Source organism: Salmo salar, chromosome 18 (assembly GCF_965601325.2).
Source record: "Salmo salar chromosome 18, fSalSal1, whole genome shotgun sequence".
Taxonomy (NCBI): domain Eukaryota; kingdom Metazoa; phylum Chordata; class Actinopteri; order Salmoniformes; family Salmonidae; genus Salmo; species Salmo salar.
In genome coordinates, this window is record NC_138308.1 from 72,793,569 (window position 1) to 72,812,944 (window position 19,376).

General features: G+C 43.6%; 1 protein-coding gene across 1 annotated transcript in view; it reads right to left on the reverse strand.

Annotated features, from left to right (window-relative positions):
* Positions 1-13,803: 13,803 nt before the first annotated feature.
* LOC106577587 (B cell scaffold protein with ankyrin repeats 1) overlaps positions 13,804-19,376 on the reverse strand; it is a 30,244-nt gene continuing 24,671 nt past the window's right edge. The window contains exons 10-15 of the mRNA XM_014155765.3: positions 18,040-18,102; positions 17,626-17,807; positions 16,902-16,965; positions 15,775-15,804; positions 15,127-15,206; positions 13,804-14,025 (exon numbers count right to left, since the gene is read on the reverse strand). Of these exons, the coding sequence (XP_014011240.3) occupies positions 13,996-14,025; positions 15,127-15,206; positions 15,775-15,804; positions 16,902-16,965; positions 17,626-17,807; positions 18,040-18,102 (449 nt within the window). The 3' untranslated portion in view covers positions 13,804-13,995. The remainder of the gene's footprint in view (positions 14,026-15,126; positions 15,207-15,774; positions 15,805-16,901; positions 16,966-17,625; positions 17,808-18,039; positions 18,103-19,376) is intronic.

The window sequence follows — 19,376 nt, forward strand, 5'->3', positions numbered from 1 at the left end:
CCTCACCCTCAAGGTGTAATCATTGGTTAGTGTGTAACGGGAGAGCCCAGTCAGCCCACAGGACCTCAACCAGGGGGATTCATTAGTGGAAAGGCAAGGCTGCAAGGGAAGAAACTCTTGACCTGCCATCCACCAAACCACCAAAAGCGCCTATAGCCTCTCCTTCAGAAAGGGGGGTGAGATGGCGCACGGTGAGATGCAGAAAGGCTTTTGTTTGGTAGAAAATGTCTTCAGGGTAAAATTTGGCATCAGTGATCAGATGTACCCTTCCCTTATTACAACCAATGATATGAGGGTGTGTAACAATCGATGTTTCAACGCCACAAGCATTTTGTGTCACTTTCAAGGGGGAAGCTGAAGAACATTTTAAAAGGATAGTTGGGGAAAGCCCTTGACCTCTGGTGAGCAATCCATTTCACTTGACTGCTTAATGCAGCATGAATCGTAGCAAAGGAAGCTCATGCAAGTATTTTGCTTTGATTTTAAGCTGACTTTAACCAATCACTGTTTGGAAAAAAGTATAACGTTTGCTGTTATTTCTCAGTAACATCCTCACCACATAAATCATAATACTGGGAAAGGTCTGAAGCCTCTGGTAAATGTATGAGTCAATTCCGTGGGAAAGGCTTTATGATATAAAATCATTCCATTGAAATACATTTGTTTACTTTTAAATTCCCTCTTTTGTTAGTTTGGAACAGTTTTTAGACTTTAGTCAGAGGCAGGCTGACATTGTGTGGCAATTTAGTGATGTGCGCTGCCCTCTTCTGGTGAAAAAGGGCTCAGGGATGCTACTGCAAAACCTCCAACGGTGACGATAATGACCTAGTAACAGGGTCGGGGTCAATTCCAGGGAGAGAATTCAAATTCATTTTCAAGATCAGAAAAATCTGCAAAATAAATGGCACTTCTGACATTTTTTCATGGAATTTCAATAAAATTGTCTGAAATGAATTGAACTGACCGAACCCTGCCCAATAACAAATACATTTTCCATTTCAAAATTGTTTGATGTAAATACTATGCTCTTCATTAAAACAAGAGAGACAAATTCAGGTAATGTAACTGAATGCTGATTTTCAAGGTTAGAAAAGACTGGCAGGATTATTCCCTCACTCATGAACTTACTCATACTGATTCCTTCCGCCTTTTTTTTAAAATGCGAGATATCAACTTTTACTCAGTAACGAATTACTCAGAATGACTCAAACGAGTTAAGGCTTAACAAAGTAATTAATAAATGCTTCAACAACCATTGCGAATCATTCATTACCAAATTGGATGTTACCCGTATGTTTTCTCCTTCGATAGAATGGAGCGACATCCCTGTGGTTAACGTGGGTCAGCTCTTTAGGCAGCTGGTTGGAAACCAATGCAGATGGGCCGAGCATGGAAGCTCTGGATTTGTGAGCTCCTCTTTCCATGTCGAGCTGCACCAAGGGCCCTTGAATTATTACAGGGCCCCCATTCATAATTAGCAGAAGTCTGGTGGGGGCCTAAGCCCCATCTAATGATGCCTTTGTTGGTGGCTGATCTATTCACAATAAATGAGAGAACTTATGACTGTGAGAAGAGCTCCTGCATTCAGGGCTAACGTGCCTTTAGGCAAGCTCTCAAGGAACAATCACGCATTATCTCAATAGTCCCCTCGTTACGATGAGCGTTCACACAGAGGGGTGGTTGTGTGTGTGAAGCTTGCACTATTTCGAAAGTCTCAATTCCCACAGGACTGAATAATGTTCTGCACAGACATGTCACTACAGCAATAATGTGAAACAACTACAACCACTATGAGAGACAAGTGGTGGACCAGCCCATATCAAATAGGCCCACAAAAGCCATTTCGTAGATTAATGTAATTAATATATACAAAAATACAAAAATATTGTTGAGATCCCTCCGCTGCATACCAAATCAAGTGGTATGTCTACCATTTTGCTGAAAAACTAATCCCAGATGGTAGCTTCAAAGTAAGTTACTGTCTCTCTGACTATACCACAAAGAAAGTGATCCCACGAATTGGCATGGTGGGCCATCTCTTCCTGCCCTATCGTGTCCACGTGTATGCTGGGAGTGCGGCCACAGATGGCCCATGGTACGCAACCGTACAGCACAGCTGTGGAAGCTACCTGAATTTGATTCCGTCGACTGTAGCCTAGCAACAGCAAGCACCAAACCATCACACACAGTGCTGGATGTTTCTAGTGTGGTGCCAGCAGCGTGATGGGCCCAATGGGCGCCTGGTTGCAGCTCACTGGCCGGTGACATTGAGCGAACGCTGGCGTGCTGCGATTAGAGTATCAGAGTCCCACTGCTTCTTCAGGAGGAAGTTGTACCAAATGTAAAATCCAAGTAAGGAGGAGCTGGCATGTTCCTCTAGCACAAGTGGATCTGAATATCCAAAGTGCCTCAGTTTAATCTTGTTTCACAGATATCAAATGCACATAATACATACAGTATGCTTCATGAACACAAGCTGAATGTACATATTAGTGATATACAGTACATTAAACAAAACATAATCAAAAACCATGACAAAATAGTATTGCTAAAAATGACATTATTTATGGCACATTATATGATTATATGACCCACCTGATCAACACACTTCTGTCATATTCAATCTGTTTATTTTGAGGCTACTTACAGTAGTGATATACCCTGCATCTCCCAACATCTCTCCTCTTATGCCCAACAGAAGCCTATCTTCAACAGCGTCTGTTCAACTCAAACACCAGACGCCTCCCGCCACATGCTCCAGCCACTTTGATTTCTTCCCTGTGCAGTTGTTCATCAGATCCGATCTGATGTTGTTTGGCGCAACCTGTCTCCCCATGGCCGTACCTTTCATCTTCCCCTGGCTCTGGGGTGGGTGGGTGGGTGGGTGGGTGGGGGGGGGGGGGGGGGGTGGCTGTCTGGAGATGTCACTCGGTGACGGGCACTGTCCAATCTGGTTTGTGTTGCGCTGGGGCCTGGATGAATGGCAGGCCACCACTTCCCATGCTTTTTGATTCTCAGCCATTCTCAGTGGCGGCTCTGTTCACTTTTACTCCCTGATTATTAAGGAGTCGTTGGAGAAGGGTTGGAGCAGAGGAGAGAGAAGGAGGGGAGAGAAACAAATGAAGACATATCAATCATAAGACATATGATAGATTACATTACAGTGTATTAGAGTTTTCCCACTTACAAACATACGCCAACACATTCATATACAATGTCGTCAGGAAGAGATTTCGATCAGTCAAACGATAAGGTGGGTGACCCGGGGCAACACAACTGAGGATATTCCTCAGCGGTGGATCCTTCATCTCAATAACTGTATGTGGTTTCCTCAACACTCCAAAGGTCTCCTACTGGATATCAATCAGTAAGCGATTAGACAAAGGGCAACTGGGATCGCTTAGCGAGCGAGCTCCCCTGCATGAGTTTGCACACAGACACAAACACACACACATGTATGTTTTACTATCCTTGTGGGGACCAAACAATTGATTCCCATTCAAAATCCTATTTTCCATAAACCTAACGCCTAACAATTTAGTAATTTAGTAGATGATCTTGTCCAGAGTGATTTACAGGAGCAACTAAGGGTTAAGTTCCTTGCTCAAGGGCTCGAACCAGCGATCTTTCAGTTACTGGCATAACACTTAAGCGCTAGGCTACCTGCCACCCTAACTCCTAACACTTAAATCTAACCCAGGGGTTCCCAAACTTTTTTGGCCCGTGACCCCATTTTGATAACATATTTTTTTCGTGACCCCCACCATGTCAAGAAGGTATGTAAATCAACAGTCAGTGTTAACTTTTTACAATTGGGGCTATGACAGACTGTTACAAATCAGTCTGACAGGACTTTTGACAGTATTTCAATCTGAAGAAGGTATGGTTTGAAGTGACAGAAATGCATCTGAAAGGTATTGGGAAGTTCAGAAGATCATCAGACAATAATTTTGTGTGATTTTCTGCGTAGAAAAGAGCATCATCATTGATGATCTTTTTCCCCTAAAGTGATTTAGTGCCAATCTGTTAGCGGCTTGTGGGCATTGTAGAGGGAAACAGAAGATATGCAGTGCATTCGGGAAAGTTTTCGGACCCCTTGACTTTTTCCACATTTTGTTACGTTACAGCCTTATTCTAAAATGGATTAAATTATTATTTTTCCTCATCAATCTACACACAATACCTCATAATGACAAAGCAAAAACAGGTTTTTAGAAATGTTGGCAAATGTATTAAAGATAAAAAACAGATACCTTATCTACATAAGTATTCAGACCCTTTGCTATGAGACTCAAAATTGAGCTCAGGTGCATCCTGTTTCCATTGATCATCCTTGAGATGTTTCTACGACTTCAATGAAGTCCACCTGTGGTCAATTCAATTGATTGGACATGATTTAGAAAGGCACACACCTGTCGTAATAAGGTCCCACAGTTGACCGTGCATGTCAGAGCAAAAACACAACGCATCACCGGGGGCAAACTACCTGCCCTCCAGGACACCTACACCACCCGATGTCACAGGAAGGCCAAAAAGATCATCAAGGACAACAACCACCTGAGCCACTGCCTGTTCACCCCGCTACCATCCAGAAGGCGAGGTCAGTACAGGTGCATCAAAGCTGGGACCTGAGAGGCTGAAAAACAGCTTCTATCTCAAGGCCATCAGACTGTTAAACAGCCATCACTAACACAGAGAGGTTGCTGCCTACATACAGACTCAAATCATTGGCCACTTTAAGAAATGGATCACTAGTCACTATAATTAATAATACCACTTTAATAATGTTTACATATCTTACATTACTCGTCTCATACTGTATGTATATACTGTATTTTATACAATCTACTGCATTTTACCTATGCCGCTCGGCCATCGCTCATCCATATATTTATATGTACATATTCTTATTCCATCCCTTTATATTTGAGTGTATAAGGTAGTTGTTGTGGAATTGTTAGATTACTTGTTAGATATTACTGCACTGCCGGAACTAGAATCACAAGCATTTCACTACACTCGCATTAACATCTGCTAACCATGTGTATGTGACCAATACAATTTCATTTGATTTGAAAAACCAAGCCATGAGGTCGAAGGAATTGCCCGTAGAGCTCCGAAAAAGGGTTGTGTCGAGGCACAGATCTGGAGAAGGGTACCAAAAAATGTCTGTATTGAAAGAACACAGTGGCCTCCATCATTCCTAAATGGAAGAATTTTGGAATCACCCAGATTCCTAGAGCTGGCCACCCAGCCAAACTGAGAAATCAGGGGAAAAGGGTCTTGGTCAGGGAGGTGACCAAGAACCCGATGGTCACTCAGACAGAGGTCCAGAGTTCCTCTGTGGAGATGGGAGAATCTTCCAGAAGGACAACCATCTCTGCAACACACCACCAATCAGACCTTTATGGTAGATTGGCCAGATGAAAGCCACTCCTCAGTAAAAGGCACATGACAGCCCGCTTGGAGTTTGCCAAAAGGCAGCTAAAAGACTCTCAGACCATGAGAAACAAGGTTCTCTGGTCTGATGAAACCAAGATTGCTGTGGGGGTGGTTTTCAGCAGCAGGGACTGCGACACTAGTCAGGATCGAGGGAAAGATGAACAGAGCAAAGTACAGAGAGATCCTTGATGAAAACCTGCTCCAGACCACTCAGGACCTCAGACTGGGGCGAAGGTTCACCTTCCCAGACTTGAATCCGATCGAACATCTCTGGAGAGACCTGAAAATAGCTGTGCAGCGACGCTCCCCATCCAATCTGACAGACCTTGAGAGTATCTGCAGAGAAGAATGGGAGAAACTCCCCAAATACAGGTGTTCCAAGCTTGTAGCGTCACACCCAAGAAGACTCGAGGCTGTAATCACTGCAAAGGTGCTTCAACAAAGTACTAGGTAAAGGGTCTGAAAACGTACGTGATTGTGATATTTCAACCTGATTTTGCTTTGTCATTATGGGGTATTGTGATGAAGAAGGAACATTTCTAATCCATTTTAGAATACGTGGAAAAAGTCTGAATACTTTCCGAATGCACTGCACATGTTCCTGGGAGTCTTATACTTAAATGGTTCAGAAGATAGAGCCACATTTGTCTGAAGAAAACAGAAAGCGCTCTGTTTATTACAACCACATCTAGCGTCTACTGGAGCTGATGGACCTAACCCCGGTTCTATGAACCAAGATTAGGAGGACTTCTGGTCCCCACAAGGATAACAAAACCAAACACACACACACACACACACACACACACACACACACACACACACACACACACACACACACACACACACACACACACACACACACACACACACACACACACACACACACACAGACACACACACAAGGCATAGAGACAGCTTGAGGAGAGAGATAGCTGGAGGACGGTGTGTGTGTGTGTGTGTGTGTGTGTGTGTGTGTGTGTGTGTGTGTGTGTGTGTGGTGTGTGTGTGTGTGTGTGTGTGTGTGTGTGTGTGTGTGTGTGTGTGTGTGTGTGTGTGTGTGTGTGTGTGTGTGTGTGTGTGTGTATGCCTGTGTGTTTCAGGGGGGGTGGGTAGTTAGGATTCCCAATATGTGTTCTGGGAATCAGAAAAGGAGGGCCAGATGGCACAAGCCTGCCAGTCTTTGAGATCCACAGCATACGGCGGCAGGGACGCACGGCAGAAGGTAGTGGGGGAAATGGAGCCACGGATCTGGGGTCATCCGCTTGAAGTTCCTCCCTCCCTGGAGCTGTTCCATCCAATCCCTTTGAACAAGAGAGAAGGCATCTTTACATCACAACTGTGTTTGTTTCTGTTTAATGTGGCATTCACTTCAAAAGTCCTAAAGATCCCCTCCCCAACAGCCTCCTGAGTTCCTAGCATATGTTATCCGACCTGATGAAACACAGCCTGCCAATAACACTGAGCTCTCCATACGTGGACATACAGTATGTATGGGTTTATCATCATCTTTCGTCAAGTGGGATTTCATTTCATTTCTGAAATGCACATGTGAATACTACCTCTTTGCACAGCAAGAAGCAGCACAGTTTCTTTACATTGTCTTTGCAAAAATAGTTATGCCATCAATCACACCAGTATATTGCCAATTTTATCATTCATGTCCATATGCCAGCTGTCAAGCAAATCCTGTTTGAATGACAAAATTGAATGACCTTTGACTTTTTTTTTTTTTTTTTTACATGAATCTTAAACCATGAAATCCTGTTTCACAGACCAGTATGATACTATGAGTAACACTTGGGGTCAAAGGGGGCTGAAGTATAACAGAGCTGGAGTACTAACGTGATGACTAACCTTGCCTGAGACCCGAAGACTTGCGTTAGCTACCCCAAGCAAATGATTAGGCTTTAGCTCAGCGGGCTAAAACAGTTCCAGGAGACACATATATATACCTACACATCCATGATAAGACCTTATCAGCTGAGTGTTCCGCTGTTATCATCTCTTTCCACTGCGAGTGAGTCTGTTCCAATATAGGCCTTTTACAATACAGGCCTATCCCTCACTACACATCTCCTCATTTTAATAGACTTATTGAAATAGACTGTGGCTCCCAGTAGATCGGACCTCTGCCCATCATTATAATGCCTTCATGGGCCGTATAGATCTGGCAACGTTCACAGGCTCGCCAAGACATCTGCCATCCAATATGGCAACGTGAATGGGAGGCGTTGGCTTGAGAGAGAGAGAGGGGGTCCCATGCCTTTTGTTAGTGAGCCACCTATTATTGGTGTGTGTGTGTGTGTGTGTGTGTGTGTGTGTGTGTGTGTGTTGGATGGGATGTAAAGATTGTGGTTATGGTTGCCACTGCCTCTATGGAAACTGCATAGAGGATAATGAGATGCAGTTGTTATGGTTGTCAGCTGGACGTCACAACGTGGAGACACCTCTCTGATCCTTCTGGAAGGTGTTTGTTAGGAATAGTATTCACATTGGGCCACATGTAAAAAAAAAATGTTTTTTAAAGTCTACTGTCCAGTACTGAAAACACCCATAGGCTAGCTAAACCTACAGATATTCCCTGCGGTGGTTACACTATACTTGAAGGGTACCTACCAAAGGACTTCACAACATATTCATAATTATATCTTAATTGATTTGTTTCAAATCCAGTCGTGAGTGAGTTGTGAAATTCTGATAAGTGCAAAGAAACAGCATTTCGCTTTGAAGGATATCCAGCAATTACATGTAGCATTACTTGACACACACACCATAGAATCTGGGGGCCAACGCTGATCCATTTATCAGCTAACGAAGCTAACCAAAGCCCCTGCCCAGCAGGTCTGGAGAAGGCTTAAACATAGACAGGAATCAGGACTGTTGCCATGTCTTCTACTATTGGCTATTGGGCTTTAATTAACCTACATAGGGTCTGACTAGTGCTGACTGCTTCAATGTGCAGTGATAGATAAGGCCCCTTGGATGATTGATTTATTTGCTGCACGTGGTTGTGATTTCCATAACATTACCGCCCCCCAATTACAAGCCATGGGAAGTTGCATTATGCAGCTCTCAATATATGCCCACACATGCAACTCTCTAAAAAGCAGCGGTGAAATTTAATAAGATGTTACAGTGTGCATATGCATAACTAGGTAAGGTGGAGCCATTTTTGACTTTGTTACATGTACAGTACTCCACGATAGGTCACATTGGCCCCTTTGAAAATACACCACTAGGGACTATAGGGAGCATGATAACAGGGTCTCAATGCATTCAAACAACCAGGAATCAAACCTTGGAATATGTTGCACTAGGGACATTACGAACTATAGGAACTGTGATAGCCGCCAGGAAATGAAAACAGCACGAGAAACGTCCATATCCACATCAATCCACAAATCCAGGAACATTAAAAAACAATGAAAATAGCAGGCATCCATCTTGGCATATTGAAGCGGGTCCTGGCAGCCATAACAGCATGCAGAAGCTAGGCCCTGGCTTTGTGATTGCAGTGCCACGTTTCCATCAGGAGATCACTAAGGTAACGGTGGGATTAAAAACGTGCACTGCTGGCACATCCAGGCAGGCAAGTTTTTTGGGGGGAGGGGGGAGGTGGCAGGCATGGGGGGGGAAGGGCACTGTTCCATATGCGCTCCACCTGCACCACTCTGAGGCGTGCGCCAAACACACAGCCTGGCAGGCTCTGCCAATCCTTCACTGATTGGAAGTTGCCATGGCGATGACTGGGAAACTGGTAGATGAGGGAGAGGGGGGCTGTGGTTGTGATGTAAAAATTCTCAACAGTATTTTTTTAATTTAGGAAATTGGCAAAGGAAGTGTATTAAATTAATCACCATTAATAATAATTCACATATGGGACAGAACATAATTACACTGTTTTTTGGCGCTACGGGTGATAGGAGTGAGAGTAGAGCTCCCCCCCCCCCGAAAAGCTGATCTCATCAAAGGCACTTAAGCTTTCTCGGTAGTCAGAGCGAAGATACGCGTCGATCTGATAAGCATTTTATGAACATATCTCTGAAGTTCATCGCTGAACATAGAAAGCGCTGATGAGAAGTACCCCTTGAGCCATCATTCATCAGATCTAGATCTGTATCCATCCGCCAGTCTGTTGATTATCAACCGAACCACCACTGGTGGATGGCAACAACAAGAAATAGGCATTCTTGTCTGCTTGACAATCAGCGGCATACCATCTTCTCTCTGGGCTTGTTCGACATTCTTCGCCGACAATGCAGGCGACTGCCAACTGACTGATCTACAAATAACCTTGCATCATAAATAACGACTCTTTATTATTTGTAGATCAGTCAGTCAGTCACAATTTACCAATAATACATTACTGTTTTGATGCTCTCGAACAAGGCCTCTGTCTCCAATACTCATGTTTATTCATAACCACTTTCCTCTTTGGATAGCCCTTCTCCTCATTTGGTTATCGTGTTTTAGTTCAACTTAGTTAGATATTCCACCTTTCGGGAGAGTGGGGGCGATTCTGGGAGCCAGTGGAGGGAGAGAGGAGCAAGAAATCTTATGGTCCGTGCTATGCGGGATCCTTGGGACGTCCCTACCCCATTGAAGTTGACATTTTAAATGAAGGGTTAAGGTTAAGCTTATGGATAGGGCTCAGTGTAGGGACGTCCTAAGGATTCCGCATAGCACTGACCGAAATCTTACCAGTAGCTTTTGATTACAAAATGTCCTCCGTGCAACTCCAGGAAAAGGCTGCGATTGGATGATTTCCTCACACGCTGGCACTTGGAACTGCCAGGGGGTGCCGCAGCACGTGATTCAGCTGGAATCCAATGATAATCGGAATGCAGAAAGTCATTAAAATTGTTTTCCAGGCAGAAAGTCAGAAATACCCGGCCCCTGTTTTTTGTTATGTTAGAAGTTCCCTTTGGATGGATTCCTGGCTTGATTCTGTTATTGGGGGATGAGTGTGTCGAGTGCTATGTGGGGTGGTGGGGGGGGGGTTGATAGATTGCTTCAGGCCACAACTTTATACACAACTGATGCTTCAGAGACCGACCACAATACTAATTGCTCACCTTGGTGATGAGTTTGTGTGAACACAGTGCTCCCCCTGGTTAAAATGCAGTCTGCATTTTCATTCTACATAGGCTTATGAGAAAATTGCATTCTACTCATAGGCCTATGAGAAAATTGCCAGAATGTTGTTAGTCATATAAGTGACCCTTTAATCCTGATTGCGATGCTGGCAAACATCATTGTGTGTGTGTGTTTGTGTGTGTGGTGGCTTATCTATTTGATTGTTCAGCTGTGGTCTGGTGTGTACAAATAATACCCAAGTCCAAACCAGGGCTCTGGGCAGAAATCCGGGCATCCAAAGATAAACCTAAACAAACAACACACATTCAAAATGATCAATATAAAGTCTATTGCATTTTAAGTTGTTTTTCTACCACATAATTCCCACCCTCGATGTGATTGAGAAATCACCATAAATCACCACATGGGCCACCATCTTGCACACGATTAGTTGGACATTGAGTCAATACATTATTGCACGTGTGGAAGAACAATTAACGTAGTTCTTATAGAGAACCCTGCTAATGCTTGTGAGGAGCCCATATGAGACGTCAATGCATTCCTTCCTTGCGACGGCAGAATTACTAACCTAATTATCCTGTCAATGCAACGTTTTGAGCTCTTCCTCCCAGGTGTCAGGCAGTGCGGATGTGACCTTTCCACTTCATTGAAAATGCAGAGCCGGCTGCCTCAGATGAGCTGACCTGTGGTGGAATTAGCCAACCCGTCTCGTCACCAGGCCCGTCCCGTCCACCCCTGGCCACCCCGCTACTCCAACAGCTTGAACACGCCTGGGCGCTGCTTCACAAAAGGCCTCAGCAGAGGAGGAACTATTAATCTGTCCAAAGCCTCAAAAGAGAGAGCCGCTGGTGGGGCTGGTGTGAGGCCCCTGGGGCCCCTTACGGAGCGTCGAGCCCAGAGGCCCCTGATCAAACAGACGGTGGCAGGACAATGGCACATGACTATGTACCTGTGCCCTTTGGCAGATGGATGTCACTGTGTCTGCCAGGGATGAACCATGCCCTAGAGACAAGGGAGAGTTGGCATAATACAGAGGGTTGCTTGGTGGTGGGGATTCAGAAAGGCAGGGATCTAGCCATTGCAACAAGGTAGTGTAGCTCAAAAGATAATTCCAAATTGTCAATGAGGTTGAAAAAAATATATTCTAAACCCAGATAAGTCTCTGCAGCTGTCATGAAACCCAATACGATTCACATCCAACCTAATTACAGTAGTCTACACCTGGCCCGGACAGCGACATAGACACACGACTCTTCAGTTGTACACATCTGGGTCCGGACACCTACTATTTCAAGACGCCCAAATAAACAGCACACCTCCTGACTTAAGTCTCTTCAATTTACGGTGGGTGGGGGTTACTCCACGGCTCTATCCCAAATCAAAGGCGTCACCCCGAACCGGAGATGCTGCTCAGAACAGCTTGTTCTCTTCCTGGTAAGGGGTTCATGTATGCCGTATGTGTTGTGTGGATTAGGGGATGAAAGAATGCCACTGACTGTGAAATTGCAAGATTTTTATCAGGGTTGCAGCTGTGCTCAATCCTCAGCTTTAATCCTGCCATGGCCCAGAGAAACAACCCAGGGGGGAGTAACAGTCCTCAGCTTTAATCCTGCCATGGCCCAGAGAAACAACCCAGGGGGGAGTAACAGTCACAGGAAAGTGTGTGCGCTAAAAGTCTCACCCTATTCAGGCTAAAGTTACGGGTAAAAATGAGATGTTACAACATTTTTATTATTAGAGATCAAAACACTGTCACACAAACAAAATGAAAGACATTGACAGAACAGAAGCTAACCTGCTCCTGGAAGAAGCTTCCTCTTTCCACAGGAAGAAGTTTCCTCTTTTCTAGCTGTGCAGCATGAAACATTTATGCATGATGAACCATGGCCATCTCCACCACCATGCCCTGACAGGGAAGACCGAATGAACTATGCTCAGCAGGTGACAGACAAACATATGCCTCCGATTCCACGGGGTCCTGCAGCCTGAGCCGGATTATCTCCAAAGGGCTAACTGGCAGGACCAAGAAGGAATGATGGGCTTTAATACATATTATTCACAAAGAGCATGGTTGATCAGGAGAATGGCACCCAGCGTGTACCCAGCTGCTTGGTTGGCAAACAGCTCTGACTGATGCCAGAGTTTCTAGACAAGGGAATCTAATTCAGCAGACAACCGTTGTGGAACGTTGTAATAGAAATGCAATGAATGGAACATATGTGATTCCTTATTCTACATGTCAGGGGGACATGTTTGTTCTATATATTACATTTCTATCTGAACGTTACACACTGTTCCCTGATAAATTCAGCCCAAGCCTGAGGTTTGTGTTTTGCCCTGTGTTAGTAAAATTCTCTACAAAGACATTTTTTGTTAGACCCATTCCGGCTGCTGTATTGTGCGGCGGTGATAATGAACCTTGGTACGACAACGTCAGTCTTCTGTCAATAGTCACCATCACCTACAATAATAAAATCCTTAAAATCTTATATGGCTCCGAGGTTTATCAGATTACCCGCCCCAAACATCTACAACTAACATGAATTATATTCAATCGTAGTCTTGGACCAGTGATAAACCTGTACAATCACTGCTTTGTGATGCTGCCCTCTGAGGGCAGATTTCTGTACTGCAAGCAGCTGAACAGAGGAGGTGTATCCCCTTGTATGGATGGATGACTTTGGGGTGACGTTTCCCCTTAACCATTATTTGGAGAAATGGAAAACTGACCCAAGATCAGCATCTTGGGGCAACTTCACCCTACTCCAAATGAATGACGACATGTTTTATGTGATCGTTACTGTTGCCTATTTCTGCATTCATCTATTTGTGTTCAACCTGCACAAGAATATGAGAGTAGAGGAACCAGATCACATGAGCATATAGGGTCACTTTGTGATATGTACTGCCATACGAATGATACACATAGAACCTTGTAGAATATCTCTTAGAAATGCCTCAGGAGTTGAGGTCAAACTGTCTTAAGGTGTAGGGTTTTTCCTTGTCCACTAGAGAGCAGAGTAGGACTTCTAATGAACTATTATGCCCAGGCAGACCTAGCACAACCCATTCGACTGATCCCAACCATCGAACGAGAAGATTCGATTAATCAGGTACAAATCCTGAGCAAACTGTATAGTACTGTATATTATGTAGGTGAGTTGTGTTAATTTAGTATGTATGTAATACAGACAGAATGAGGAAATGACCCCTACAGTATAACCACACAGACTGTATGAGTTATACACCCCAGATACAATTGCATGACGTTGTGAAATAAAATGATTTAATAAAAATAAATGACTTAATGAACATAGTTGTATAACATATACGGCCATCTTTATCACGTTACATTTACCATGTATTGATATCTTATAGGGATGCAGGACATAGACATATTCATTTCAATCAATAAGAGCTTGGTTCTTCAGAATGAGTGAGATCAAGACAAATAACTTAAATGTCTTGTTTCTTGTTTGATGGCACCTATAAGAGTATGGAAAATTGTTAATATAAAATCATATTAATAAATCAATGAAGTCATTATTTTGAGATTTTACTACTACTACTGGGCATCACTACAGTCCCTGGTTCGAATCCAGGCTGTATCACATCCGGCCGTGATCGGGAGTCCCATAGGGCTGCGCACAATTGGCCCAGTGTCGTCCGGGTTTGGCCGGGATAGGCCATCATTGTAAATAAGAATTTGTTCTTAACTGCATTGCCTAGTTAAATAAAGGTGACATACTGCAACAGCTTTAGTAATTAATATGCTTACTTACCTTCACCGTTTGTCTGCTTTCCAGAAGAAATTTGACTGAGAAGCAAATGTACAACACTTGGACCTTAGTTAAATCAGCCATTTTTTTTAAGTTGAAAGCCATGGCTAACCATATTTCTGAGGTCCAAGTGTTGTACATTTGCTTTTCAGTCAAATTTCTTCTGGAAAGCAGACAAACGGTGAAGATAAGTAAGCATATTAATTACTAAAGCTGTTTTAGTTCTTGTTGATAGTTAAATCAGTCATTTTTTAAAGATGAAAGCCATGGCTAACCATATTTCTATCAACAAGAACTCAAAATATATAATCAAATTTCATTATGACATGTTTAAATTGTATTTATTTTTTATATATTTCTTTGTAATTTCACCCTCTTTTTCGTGATATCCAATTGGTAGTTACGACCTTGTCTCATCGCTGCAACTCCCAATGGGCTCGTGAGGCCGCGCTGCTTCTTAACACCAGCTCGCTTAACCCGGAAGCCAGCCGCACCAATCTGTCGGAGGAAAAACAGTTCAACTGACGACTGCAGTCAGCGTGCAGACGCCCGGCTCGCCACAAGGAGTCGCTAGAGTGCGATGAGCCAAGGGAATCCCTCCGGTCAAACCCTCCCCTAACCCGGACGACGCTGGGCCAATTGTGAGCCGCGCTATGGGACTCCAGGTCACGGACGGCTGTGACACAGCCTGGGATCGGACATGTTGGATTTTCAACACATGGACTGTGTGGACTCCCAAATGACTTCCTATTTCCTACATAGTGGACTACTTTTGACCAGGGCCTATACAAATACATGATATACTTACATGTTGTCCTTTAAGTGGTTTGCTGTAAAAGTCAGTCTCCACCGGCTGGCTTCCCCTGTGACATTCATTCACAGTCACATCTAACCAAGAGGAAGAAGTCAACAGGGACATCATATTAAGTCCACTGTCAGCCTTTCAAAACACCAGGGTCGTGTTCAGTAGGGCGAAATGTAGAAAACAAATGATGGTAGTATGGTGAAGTGCATCCCTGTTTCACTCAGTTTCATAATGTTTTCTCCCATTTTGTCCCCACTGAACATTACCCAGCCTTCTCACAAGCTGATCAGTTTATATTTGCACTCACGGTGATCACAGTACATGGAGGGCATCAGAATGCAATTATAAACCAGATGTTATAAATTAGCTTTTAAGACTGAACTACTTACTAGTGGTGGTATAACTTAGACAGACCAAAGCAACTACAGCGAAGAAATAGATCTCAAGCAATATGGAACCTAGAACATCAAAGCCACAGCCTTGGGGACTTTACACTCTTCTGAGCAAACTGTTCAGAAGGGTTTATCTAGCCAACTGTTCCTTTGGGACAAAATTTCACTACTGGAGAAACTGAGGCAGGGAATGAAAAGACAAAACAGAAGACACCAGTCTTTCGCGCTCTCTGAATACGAAGGATTTTCAAGGACTTACTGGGTGTGTGATGGATGATGTTGATTTTATCTGGAGAGAGAAGAGAAAGGGTTGTTATGCCTGTGTTACTGTACTGCATGTGGCTCACTTCTCTCTTTCTGCAATGTCAAGAGATGTAAAAATTCACTCTGCCAAGATTCTCATTTGGAGACGAAACACCATCATCAATATGAGCTGTGGGAATTACAACTACAAACTATTTCTATTACAAAGGGTGGCGTCATTTGATGTGTACCCAATGGGACTTCAATTAGAAGTGTAAGGACTGCGCAATCTTCTGCAGAACTTGCAGAGACATCTCTAACGCAGGTGGCCTTCATAGCTCTTGCATAACATTGTAACTCAGGCCACAAACAGTTAACTAGCTTAACTAAGCAACGGTCTGTGTCAAAATGATGTCAGATCCCTTGATATATGTTGTTCCAACGGCTTATGTAAGCTGTAAGCTCATTGCTAGAAGTCAAGGTAATGATCCCATACAGTATCTATCCCCCAAGTGGGGAGTGCTTTGGCAATCTCTGCTCTTCTCATCAAAAAAGGAAATCCGTTTGGAACGTTACAGTCAGAATAATTTATACACTGAATATACCAAACATTAGGAACACCTTCCTTATTACGCGTTAACCCCCCCTCTCCTTTTCCCAAAGAACAGCCTCAATTCGTTGGGGTATGGACCTTACAAGGTCTCAAAACTGTTGCACATGGATGCTGCCATATGTTGACTCCAATGCTTCCCAGTTGTGGCTGGATGTCCTTTGGGTGGCGGATCATTCTTGAGACACACAGGAAACTGTTGAGTGTGAAAAATCCAGTTCTTGACACAAACCGGTGTGCCTGGCACCTACTACCATACCCCGTTTAAAAGGCACTTAAATCGTTGTCTTGCCAGTTCCCCGTCAGAATGACAGACACACATAATCCATGTCTCAGTTGTCTCAAGGCTTAAGAATCCTTCTTTAACCTGCCTCCTCCCCTTCATCTACACTGATTAAAGTGTAGATGAAGGGTGACATCAACAAGTGACATCAATAAGGGATCATAGCTTCTACAGTATTCACCTGGTCAGTCTGTCATGGAAAGAGCAGGTGTTCTTAATGTTTTGTATACTCAGTGTAGAAAACGGTTACCATAGACACTTTCATCGTCCTCTCTGTTGTTGATGATACTCGCCCTCAGCTGACGTAGTTTCTCCTGTGGAGTTACAATCTATTAGACACATAGTTAAGCAATAAGGCACCTCAGGGGTTTGTGGTATATGGCCAATATACCATGGCTAAGGGCTGTATCTAGGCACTCCACTTCGTGTCGTGCGTAAGAACAGCCCTTAGCCGTGGTATACTGGCCATATACCGCAAACCCAAGGTGCCTTATTGCTATTATAAACTGGTTACCAACATAAATAGAACCGTAAACAAGTAGTTTTACCGTGGTATATTGTCTGATATACACACGGCTGAAATGCTGTCTCAGCCAATAAGCATCCAGTACTCAAACTACCCGGTTTATAATGCACAACATAACACATGCCATATACTCATTAATGAGTAGTGTTCAAAGCCTATGTCACCTGTCATGTTCACAGTTAACAATTTGCGCATGCTAGCTTGATATATTATAGCACAAACAGACTGACTTTCAGGCTAAGGCATGCCCACTTTGGAAAGAGCCAATAGTTGCAGTCTTGTATTCTCCTGTTGTTGACGTCTGTAAGCGGGAAGTTGGCCCGCTGTGTATGACTTTGTCGCACTGTCTATAACGATGTCCTATTATTGAGTCTACCTTTAAGGTTGATGGCACTACGCCTAGTGAGCAGGGTCTTGAAACAGCAGACTCATTTCCCCACATTATTACCTGTTGAATGGCGTCCATTCCCTTCTGGACCCTCTGCCAGTCACTGAACCTCTCCAGGGCCTCGTCCATACTGAGAGAGCCTCTCTTCACCTTCTCCTGCAGCTCAATCAGCTGCTCCAGCCCAGGCGGCTGGTTGGGCACAAATGTGTCGTACGTGGAGGAGATGCTGTCTCGCCCGCGTGCTACAGAATAACAGAATGGCAGCGAGACATAAATCAATCCCTTTCCGCCAGATGTACAGTAACAAATCCTTTTCCAGTTTGACAGAACTTATCAAGGGACTATACTCATGGAATGATAATTCTATCATTTGAATGGCACTAACATTGCTCCATATACTTAGCATCACTGACCTATTCAACCGTCAATGCAGACCTACAGAAATATACTTTTTTGACTGTTGCCTGGCCTTACCTTGCTTAGTGGGTAGAGAATACAGTGTTTCAGTATCGCTCTGTGACATCTTCTTCTGGAACACTGCAAACACACACTGCCATCAGAGACAATACAGACGTGATGAACTGACACTACAAATACTAACGCTGTGTTTTTCTCCACTACCTTAAACGAGTCTATTTCACCCCATTCCACAAGATGGCGCCATTTACAAACAAATAGCACACAGGTAGACTAGTCAGCGTACACAAATAGGCTGCACAACTGCATAAAAAGTGATACGTTATAATATTTACTCTAAAGTGAATGACAGAGTAAAATACGTACTAGTATGTACATTTTATTTTAGATAAAATAGCCTTCTTCTAAGGTTTGGTAAAAGACATACAGATGCATGAAGCTGAATTGAATCAGACTGAAAGATACACTCAATGTTATCGATTGGCAAGTAAGTACTTAGAATGATATGTTGCTTTATTTCGCTGAGGGAGTCACTTCTCTGCACTTATGGTGTTGACAGGGGTGATGGGTAATGGAGTCTCTTTAGGGTTCTGGCCCAGTCATCTCCTCAGATTTCAAAGCTTAATTTCCTTCCTGAAGATATGCGCATCCACTTGTACACACAAACATACCCACATGTCCTGTACCCACTAACACACTCATAGGTTGCAACTGAAATGGTACCCTATTTCCTATATTGTGCACTTCTTCCGAAAATAGGTTGCCATTTTAAATACAGACACTCCCTCGTACACTAATTATCCTTCCTCCACATATGGACTACGATAGTCTTACCAGTCAGAACGGCAGGTAGAAATCTCAACTTCTGTCCATTATTTCTAGCTGTGCAGTGCACTGAAGCAATAGGCAAAGTCCCAACCCTCCTCCAGTTTCTTTAAGTCAGGACTTTCTTTAAAGAGATTCTCTGGTAATTTGGTCTACTTTTTTTGTATACAGTAGTTCTGAAAGTAGCACTCGCGTGCCAAAAGTGGTCCCCGAAAAGTGCATACTATATCACATATGTGCACCACGTCATCTGTCTCTTTCCCTCAATGCGAGGGGCTGAAGCTAGAACTCAAAAATTGCTAGGGGGCTGGCCCACGTGGGAGAAAATGTAAGGAAAATGGCACGGCACAGCTTCAAGAAGAAAATACTCTTTCAAACTAGAGATTTCGTGGCTAATTGAGGTAAGGCAGTAATTCTGCTCATAGATTATGCATGTATGAACTACACAGTGACACATCCAGCCCAAAGCCGGAGGTTTAAACAAATGCTTCCTTAGTCGCCAAAGTACCGGAACATGTCTTTAAGTCACTGTGATGCATTCACTAGTGGAGGGAGGCAATATCATCAGT